This window comes from Salvia splendens, chromosome 19 (genome assembly GCF_004379255.2).
Source record: "Salvia splendens isolate huo1 chromosome 19, SspV2, whole genome shotgun sequence".
Lineage (NCBI taxonomy): Eukaryota > Viridiplantae > Streptophyta > Magnoliopsida > Lamiales > Lamiaceae > Salvia > Salvia splendens.
The window spans coordinates 2,552,297-2,562,502 of record NC_056050.1 but is presented as its reverse complement, the minus strand read 5'-3'; the positions used below and the strand labels follow the sequence as shown (position 1 = coordinate 2,562,502).

Below are 10,206 nucleotides of genomic sequence, written 5' to 3'. Positions count from 1 at the left end.
TGAGTATTTTGGATTTTTGGAATCATTGTTTTGCTTTTACATGTATGGTAACACACATTGTACAATTATAGAGAGGAAAGCATTATATTGAAGATTTATGCATTGAAATTTCATCTAGATTGTTTCATAGAGTAACAAATCTTGGCAAAAGGCATAAAATAAACCATTCAACATAATACAAGCATATATAGTTCCCATCATTCACAGGCTTTCATTCACCTGTGCCAACCAGAACATCCTTCCTGCAGCTACGAGCATTGCTACCGGCCTTACTCTTTACTTCATTCTTCGCATTCTCACGGTCCAATGCTGCATACAAAAGACGAGCATTTCAATATTATAATTAATACTACCAATTAAGGACCTCTAGCTAATTATAGGTAAGAAATTCCAAAATCAATTCAAATGATCATGGGCTCACATATAATATAAATGGAAGTGACTTTCAGGACAACCTTCATCCCCGCCCTTGCCTTGGACGACTTCAACCTTGGCATATCGAAGATCACTAAGATGTCCGTTAGTATCAGGCATAGGCAGGAATAGGTAGAAGACCCAACTAGTATTTTTAACATCAATGTCGCCGGCATAGAAAGCCCAAAACTCCCTCTTAATCCAGACCATCAACCCTCACTTCCCCCACCTTCTTTCTAGAGGACAAATCATAGACATACATAAGATATGCGTAGTCGATAATGAACAGAATGTTGCCCCCCACATAGACAAGGTTCCTCCTACACATTGCCCATAATGGTATAGCGAGGTTTTCTGCATCAAGAGACCACTCGTCCGTTTCCATGTTGTACGACACTAGAGATGAAATCATGCAATTTTCTTTTGTGCGACGCTGCCCTCAAACGAGCCTTTCTTTGGGTCGTAGAACTCAACCCAACATTTTTGTTCAGAAGTGCCCCCGTAGATCAATATTCTATCATCATTGCATAACGGGACTGCAATGGAGATGACGCTCATGCGTCTTTAAAAAAAATTTTAAAAAAAATTAAAAAGTTAACGACGCATGTCCCTCATGCGTCTCTATAAAAGACGCATCTCCGTCATGCGTTTCATTAAAAGGAGACGCATGAGGGTCATGCGTCTCTCCCAAAGCCGGAATAAAAAAAAAGTCTAGTACACTCAAGGAATGTTATCCCTGGTCTAGAACAAAAAAAGAAAAACCCTTACATGATATAACTCAGTTGGTTTTTCTAATAATTTAAGAACTTCATCTCCGGAGCTCCATACTCACAAATCAAAACGAGCTTACATTCTCCATCGTAAAAGTCTTGAGAGGCAGAAAGCTCGGCGTTGTAACGCATAATCTATCAAACCCTGATCTTAACTCACGAGTGACTGGATTGCCTAAAAGAAGGTCACTCCTTGACTTTCACTGTAAGAGCAAACCATTAGCTAAACCGAGCAGTGGCACAGGAAAAGGATATCTATTGTGATTTAGACCAATGTGACTTCACAAACTCATGAGTCGTGAGCAGATCGAGCCATGGTTTACAAACCAACTTACAACTACTTATGGTTTGTATGGGGAGTCTGGCAAGGATATCTATTGTGATTTCTGATGGCAGATACTTGAAGAAATCTTGGTCCATTTTGGGATAATGGATAGTTTTGCAGTCTTCTTGATCCTGTGTCTTACTCGTTGATGAAAACAAAAAATAGTTTGAGGCTTCAACTACTCCCTCTGTTCCATGTTAATAGAGTCATTTTTCTATTTTGAGAAGTTCTAAGTTAATAGAGTCATTTCTAGTTTTGGTAAACAAAAAATAGTTTGAAGCTTCAACTTCTCTCTCCGTTCCTTGTTAATAGAGTCATTTCTTAAGCAGATGATTAATATAGTAAGAGAGATGAAGAGATAATAAAGTAATAGATATGAAGTTACTTTTTACCAAAATATAAATGATTCTAAAATAAAAAAATGACTCTATTTACTCCTCCGTCCGTGATTAAATGTTCCATATTTGACCGGCACGGGCTTTACAAAATTATTTGACTTTAGGTAGTAAAATGTATTCGAAAAGTTAGTGGAATGCGGGGCCTATTTTCTTATATTAATTTTATAAAATAATATTAGTAGAATGTAGAGTCCACTTACTAAATATAGTAAAAGTGAAATAGAACATTTATTGGTGGACTGACAGAAAAGGAATATCTCATGGTTAATCATCTTACTGCCATCATCCCTATGACTAATCTAATACTCTCTCCGTCCCGCACTACTCGCACCTTTCCTTTTGGGCACGGAGATTAAGGAATGAGTGATAGACAAAGTCAACAATTACGGCTGTAGGTATAAATTGTTACTAAAAATGGAAAGAGTGCAAATAACTTGGGACGCCCAGAAAAGAAATAAGTGCAAGTAGTGCGGGACGAAGAGAGTACTAGATAATTCATATTTGGACTTATCACGTACTATTGTAACGTTTTGGAATATTTAGCTTGTGAAGTTTGTGGTGGAGACAAAGGCGGCGCCGCTGCAGCTGGCGGAGATGTATTTGTTGTGTGGTTTTAGGCCTTTGAAACGACTTTATAATTAGGTCTTCTCTATTTAAAAAGAATTAGGGCTATATAGTGCTCCCTGAAGATTATTTTACTATAATTTGTATAAAATTAATGTTTAAAATTTTATAATTGTTCAGTGTGCAATATTGAAAATATATATGAATCACAAAAAAAATTATAATAGGTGAAGCAATTTAGGAAGGAATTTTAGTGGTGCGTCCAAATTAAAAGAAACTCAATTAGTTACCTTTTCTACAAACAAATGATGGACTATCAAGACAGAAATTCAATGATTTTGCGGAATGGGGATCATTTGCTGTTGGGCCATTGTCGATAATTCAATGATTGGGCCATTATGATTTCTTAATTTTGGGCCTAACATTTTTTAATGGATAAGAATAGGATGAAATAATTGTTGGGCCATTTACATTAGAGTTGGCTGAAAATTATAAGAAATGATTGGTTTAATTGATGAAGCTGATTTATTAATCCTCAGGCCGACTAGTTAGGTTAGTGATTTTCTGAATAATTAATTAGAGATGATTAATTTAACTATGAGTTGATTAACGCTCAATAGTTAAATCTTTTGATTAATATATGGGAACTTTAGAAATTTTACTAGAAAGAACAAAGAAAAGAAATGAATAGCACGTAGGGATGCATGCATTGTTTTAAATTAAAAATTATTTTCGTTTACTTTAATTTTAGTATGTTATTTTCTTTCAAAAAGGGTGATTCTTTTGCACTGTCTTTTATGGCTAGAATGGAAAAAGAGTTTGAGGAAGTAATTAAATGACGTCGACTTTCTTTTTAAAGAAGAACTATGCCCTACGTGTGTTTTGGCGTGAAAAAAAGAGGTGAAGTTTGTTTTTCATGCCAATGTTTGTGTTTCAATGGAACTTTTCTGAAGTGGATTTATTATGTCTGTTTAATCAAATTCGGGTCTAGTATGACTGCAAACCCTACTCAGACTAATGTACACTCAGTAGATCAAGTGTCATCTCTCGAGTTGGTCGGTCTAATGACTTGAAGTATGGCCACATTTCATGTCATGTATGTTCAGATATGGTAGGATGATAATAGATGATTGGTTATTTATGATGAAATATTTTAGTGTACTCATGCCTTGATTTAGTAACTAAAATCTTAATATCACTCAATGGTGGCTTAACAAACTTAGTTTTATAAAAATATGTTTTGGTATGGGTTCAATGGTGGAAATGTTTTTTTAATTAGCTATATTTAAGTATAGTAAATCTATAAATGGTTGTGGCAATGCAATAAAATTTTGTTTTTATCTTCTAATATCCAGAAGGTGCGATTAAAAGACAAGCATAGAGGTTCTTATACAATTTAAAAATTACATTTTTCATATTCAAACAATTCACAATACCGATAAAGAGAATATTACACAATGCTTCGATCCTTTTATTTGATTTATCATAAGTTCTAAAAGCACATAGTTATTATTAATTAAATTAATTTACGAGTCTATTACCAATCTTAACAAACTACCTGATTAAATGAGAAATTATTTTTCTAGTTATTATATTTTAATGAATATATGACTATTCTACTATAGATGTATTTTTTAAAATTTTCATATACGTAAGAGGGGTCACAAGTTTTGGGGAAAGTTTAGAATAATAAATAGGTTAACATTTACATCTATTAAGATTTATGTATAGCTCTTTCATGGATTTATTTGTCAAAAAATTATCGATTGGCACACTAGTGAATATTTTCATCATTAAGTCCAAAGCCCGTGGTGCAATTAATAATTGTTCCTGCATTGGTTTGATCAGTTATAAATCTAGATTTTTTTTTCTTTGGTGCAATTGAGATTAACAAAACTGAAATTAGATTTCATTATTTACGAATTTTGATTCGAAGAGGGATACAACACATGAGCCTTGGGAGGAAAATGAAATTAGGTTTTTTAATTCAGTTGATTGAAATGCTTCGACCAATTTTCGAATGGGATTCCAAACAAAATTCGAGAACTTCAAAATTTTTAAACTAAGTTCATAACTGATTTTCTTTGAATTATTATTTCAATTTCGAACAATTTATAATTTGGTGATGTGAAAGAATTGAAAAGTCCAAAGTGTCACAATTCCTACATCATGGATTAAGTAGAAAAAAAAACTGCTTGGACTCCATTTTGGAATATGTTAGTACCAATATTTAGGTGATTTTTTCATTCCCTTAATTTCATCCCCAACCATTAAAATAAGGGGATAATTAATAATGCCATAGTTGTTTTACATGTAATTTTGCGAGAACTCAATGTTGTAGTATAAAAAAAGCCCAATATCGAAATAAGATCATAACAACATTGAGAAATCTCAAGATATCTCATCTATACAACAAATGTTAGAGGCTAAACTGAGTTACAGCAATGAGCAGAGCACTAATTGTAGCTTAGCTGCTGTTTACATTATGGAAGTACTCTGATGGTATTGATGGAGGGCATCCTTTCTTAGCCACAATTTTGTACTGTTACACAAAAACAACAATTGTTAATATCATTTATCATTTGACATAATCATCAAACATCCATTACTTCAACAAACTTGCTCACCTTATGCTGGCTATACTTCTCCCTAATTGCAGGCAGGCTTGAATTGCTAATGTTGCAGCAAAAACCTTGTAGTGCCAACACACAGTCGCGTAGCTCAAAGGGTTGGTAGAGGGTGTAATGCCGCAAGGTAGCATTCTGCATTCATAGCAACACGGATCAGGAAACGTGCATATATGCCTAAAAACGTCTGCGTTTCTCAAAAATCAACATACCCAAGGCCTCGTAGTAGGGAGGAGAATATATCTGGCCAGGAAAATCGATGAAGCTGCTATCAAGGATGGGGCGAAGCTCAACATACTGTACTCTAATAGAGATAGCTCTGCGATGTAATTGGCCATGCACTCCAATTGCATTGAAGGGGCATCGGTCACCTCTTGTGCAACCCGAACAAACCTCCTATAGATACATTCAAGAAATGCCAAATGTTAGTATTTCATTCTCAAGGCGTTATAATCATCATAGGATAGGTATTACAATGTGATTACCTCAAGAAACATTTAACTGTTGGCGCTGTCATTTCAAATTTCAAGAAATTTAAAACTGTAGATTCCATTTGCAGAACCTGATGAGAGATTTTGAATCTTTTTATTAGGATTCATGTTTAAAACGTTGCTGCAAGATTTGAAGAGATGTGAAAGTTGAAGACTACCTCTTCCTTAACATATGTGTTATCTGTTATATAGCAGAACTCCTCCACCTGAGGGGCACAAATCTCTTCATATTTCCTGCTCAATCACGCATACATACGCTTAATCAGAACTTGTCGATTTATAAGTGCACAAATATTTTCATACAGGAAATGGCAAGAGACGGAGAGGGCTTACGATGCAATCATCATGCAAGCAACACCAAGCAGCTGCAATCTTTGTCTGTCCATTACATTTCCAGAGAGATAACGATCAATATAGTTCACAGTCAGGTACAATGTGTCAGGAACAAGTCTGTATTCCTCAGCTACCTGTAGTTACAAGCATTTTTCCAAGAAATGAATACTTATACAAACATGATCAACAAACTTCATTGACATGGTAGGAATAAAAATGAACCTCAATAAGCCAATCAATGAGAATTGCTCGCATGCTGGCATTGATATCCTTTTGCACTCTCTCCATGAAGCTAGCAGAAGGCCTTTTCTTTGCCTAACAAATTAAAATGGATAAGCAACTGCCATTCATTAACAAACTCAAACTACCTAAAACAGAGCAATCTTGAATAAATACCTCAGATGCTCTCAAGTGCTTGTGTATATCACAAGCAATGGTTGCACAAAGCTGTGGGTCTTCTAGGTTGTAATCAACCTCAACAATCTTGTCACCGGCTTCCATTGCTGCCACCGCATCTCGCTTGCATATAACCTCTGCAAAGATAGTGGAATGCTTTAAAATTGCTCCATCAAAACATAGGTAGCAATCCATGATCAAGCAAATTCACAAACCAAAGCACAAACCTGCAATATCCATGGGTTCTGAGATGCAAAGCATGTTTGAAGCCTTTCTCTCAATCGAATCCATTGCAGCTAGATCATTATTATCCACATACTCGACATCAGGGCTCCTCAAAGAATCGCAAGTGGACATTGATTCATCCATTGAAACAGAGAATGAGTCTGATTTGTCTAAAGACAAATTCATGCCGTATGAGACGGTGTCGGGAACAGCCTTCGGAATGGCTACATCCCTCTTGACTAAAGACGAAGATCTACCCATAGCAACCGTGTTCTGTTTCACAGAAGTGGTTGCCACAGGCTGAAAAACTCCATAGGAGCTTCCATTTGAGGAAACCGAAGATCCTTTCTTTATGCTCACATTTTTTTTGGTATATGGCACCTACATTAGTCAAGATTCAATTGAATTAGTTCCAAGAAAGCTCAAAGCAGAAAAAATTTCAAATGCAAATTTTCATTTAAAATAAATTGGCAGCAGCAACGATAAAGGAATTCAAGAACAGTAATTTTTCAGTAGTGTGATTCAAAAAGGAGTACTGTGTTGTTATTTAAACCCTGCTCCAGACACCTTTAACAGAGAAAAAGTAAAACGCCCAAAACAAACTCCAAATTTGAAATTAATTTTTCTCGAATCGAATACATAGAGTAGAAATCACATTCAAAATCCCCTAATTCTACAAAACCTTCAAAATATCAAACAAAAACAACCGCATTCCAACGTAAAATTAAACGAATCGATAAGTTGACACGTACAATTTTGGCCGATTCCGGCTTGGAAACCCGGCCGGAACTGAAGGAACCGGATCCACGCCTCTGATTAGTGACGTTGGCAAGCGCCGGTCGCTTCTTCGCGGCGGCGGCGGCGGCGGACGAAGATGGCTTACCAACACTATCGGAAGCAGAAGCGTGGCGCTTCGCCAGAGACGACGTCGTCGACCTCCTCACTCCCGCGGGACTCGCCATTGATTGCAGAAAGCAATGGCAAAGTTGAAAAAAGAGGAAGATTGAATTCACCACAAAATCAGGGCTTTCTTTAATTGCAGAGGGAGAGAAATTGAGACGCAGTGTTAATAAAAAAATGGCCGATTTTGAGCGGGCAAAAGGGGCACCGATTTTGAATTACGGATCGATCTGGACCGTCAGATCAGGTTCGGGTATTCGTTAGGAGCGGATGATAGTGGGGCCCACTGGGAGCTTTGTTTTGGAATTTGCATGGGAAGTAGGATGGCTGGGCGGAGAGTGAAGGAGCTGATGTGGCGGGGCTTGATTAGGCGGTGAGGTCACGGGGATGTGGGTTTAGGAGAATGGTGTGTTCTTTATTAATTCGAATTTGAGAGCATCCGCCGGACGTCCGACCGGCGTGCCGGAAGTCCGTACGGGACGTCCGCTATTAGACAGCAGAGAGGCGGACGCAGACATGCGTTGCGGACATCGGAGTTCCGCGGCATTCCGGGGACATCCGTCGTGACGTCCGCTATTGTGGTGCCACGACGGACGTCCCGATTTTTTATTTTAAAAAAAAATTCTATATATACGGCTCGTTGAACTTCATTTCATTCGCACCATTTGTTTCAACGAGTTTCTCTCTCTACTTTCATTTCTTTTGAAGATAAATAGAGCATCACGATAGTGATCCCCCCACCACGAGCGAGTCACAAACGCTGACTTTTCCGTTAGAGTTGGGGGAAATGCCGGCTGAAGTGCACCGATGTCTGGGATGATGCCCGGAATGGCGCCGATGATGCCCCAACCCCAAATGGCGGGGATGATGCCCGGGTACTACAATATGTACCCCTTGGTGTGACATGACGCCCCAAATGCCCCAAATGAGCCGCGATTAATGGGATGATGCCCCAAATGCCCGGGATGATGATGTCTGGGATGATGCAGGGCATGCCTACCGCTACGGAGGGGAGCAGGCAGGGGGTCCTCCAATCACCTGGGGACAATGTCTATCGCCCCTACATGGATTTATTGTCTAGTGATTCCCCCCAGAGTACTCCTCTGGAGACTCAGTTCACCGGCATTGAGACTTTCTCTTTTGAGGAGTTGGGGCTATCTCTGGTCAGGGAGTCTCCCACAGAGATGCCACCGGCGGCAGGGAGGAAGCGGAAGCAATGGAGAGGGAAGGGCAAGGGCACTATCTCGCCTAAAGTGCCGAGAACGAGGGTGGGGCGGGGGCCGAGGAGGAGGGGGAGGAAGCCAGTGGGAGAAAGAAGACCATCTGGAGCATAGGGGAGTGCATCGCGCTGGTGAAGGCCTGGATCAATGTAGTCGAGGATCCCTACGTCGGGGCTAACCAGCATATCGACAGAATGTGGTGGCGCATTAACCAAAGCTACCTCCAATTCAAACCTTCAGGTGGGAAGCCTCACGATGGAGAGTAATGCCGGAAATAGTGGGAGCGGCTGAGGAGGCAGCTCAGCCGATTTGCCGGCATCTACCAAAACAACCTTCGCACGTCTACCAACGGCATGTCCGTCGATGATGTGAAGCTTTTGTCTCACCAGCAGTTCCCCGACAGTGAATTGGGTTTCGGGAAATTCAAATATTAGGAGGTCTATCTTGTGGTGCAGACTTCTGCCAAGTTTAGTTCGGGTGTTGAAGCTGGCTGGCCGAAGCGAACGAAGATCAACGCCTCCGGAGAGTACAGCAGCAGTGCCGGTTCCCACGAACTCCTTGACGCCGAGGCAGAGTTCCGGACCCCTCAATCGTCTTTCCGCTGCCGTCGCCTGGTTGGGCAAAAGACCGCGGTGCGGAAGGCTAGGGGAAGCACCAGCGGGTCCCCCGAGGTCCAATCGGCAACTCCTTCCCAGATCGATCCCGAGCTCCCCTCACTCGCTCGCATACAATAGCATGAGACCCTGATACACACCATGGAGAAGTGGTATGCAGCGACTGACCCCTTATACAAGTTGATGCTGAAGGATGTCATCGACAGTATGCGGTGTGATTTGGGGATGCCATCCCTGCCCGTGAGTGAAGCCGGGACCAGCCACGGGTACGACGGGACTGGCGGCTGGGAAGACGAGGAGTGAGACGGGGCCGCATTTGTCGAAGCTTGAGGTTGTTTTTTTAACTATGTATTTTTTTTAATAATTATGTATGTTTTTTTATTTTAAATAAAGTGGTTGCATTTTCTCCGTATTCGTGTCGAAATTTTAATTCCGTAAATTGTTTAATTTGGTGAATTTGTGAATTTTTATTATTGTGGATGTCCGTCGGGATATCCGCCATTGTGCAGTGGGATGTTCTTATGACGTGGCAGTGCAATGAAATGTCCTTATGACGTGGCAGGAGGTGTTTTTGAGAAGTCCGTCGGGACATCCGTCCCACTGTGGATGCTCTGAGGATGTTGTGCATTGGGAAAGTGGTTTTTATTAATTTGTGCTCTTTTTGTAGCAAGTTCAAGTCATTTATAGTCACTTACCACGTGGGTTAGGAACAAAAATGCAATGTGGCAATTATAGATTTTAAAATTTATCGGGTTTCAACTGTCGTGACAAGGTTCTAAAAAAATACAATGTGGTATTTTTTTCCTAGATAGCGTTGCGGTCTACGTCACGATAACGATGCAAGACGCCACTCGTCCAGCACTACACCTCCGTGCCACCATGCTAAATTGACAAACCGAGATGATGTATGCATGATACGCGAGCGCGAT

At 39.9% G+C, this 10,206-nt stretch overlaps 1 protein-coding gene across 1 annotated transcript; it reads right to left on the bottom strand.

Annotated features, from left to right (window-relative positions):
• Positions 1-4,806: 4,806 nt before the first annotated feature.
• LOC121778356 (cyclin-A1-4-like) lies at positions 4,807-7,638 on the bottom strand. Its single transcript, XM_042175688.1, has 10 exons — positions 7,296-7,638; positions 6,546-6,924; positions 6,319-6,455; positions 6,145-6,237; positions 5,923-6,056; positions 5,748-5,823; positions 5,584-5,660; positions 5,311-5,494; positions 5,099-5,233; positions 4,807-5,013 (listed from the first exon to the last, which is right to left on the bottom strand). Exons 1-10 carry the CDS (start codon positions 7,503-7,505, stop codon positions 4,939-4,941), a joined length of 1,500 nt encoding a protein of 499 aa, XP_042031622.1. The 5' UTR covers positions 7,506-7,638; the 3' UTR covers positions 4,807-4,938.
• Between the last annotated feature and the right edge of the window lie 2,568 nt (positions 7,639-10,206).

Coding starts and splice junctions, on each gene's coding strand:
- LOC121778356 (XM_042175688.1), bottom strand. CDS start 7,505: ATGGCGAGTCCCGCGGGAGTGAGGAGGTCGACGACGTCGTCTCTGGCG. Junction 6,456..6,545: donor AGAACCCATGGATATTGCAG/GTTTGTGCTTTG, acceptor CTATCTTTGCAG/AGGTTATATGCAAGCGAGAT. Junction 5,234..5,310: donor TCCCTACTACGAGGCCTTGG/GTATGTTGATTT, acceptor CTATGAATGCAG/AATGCTACCTTGCGGCATTA.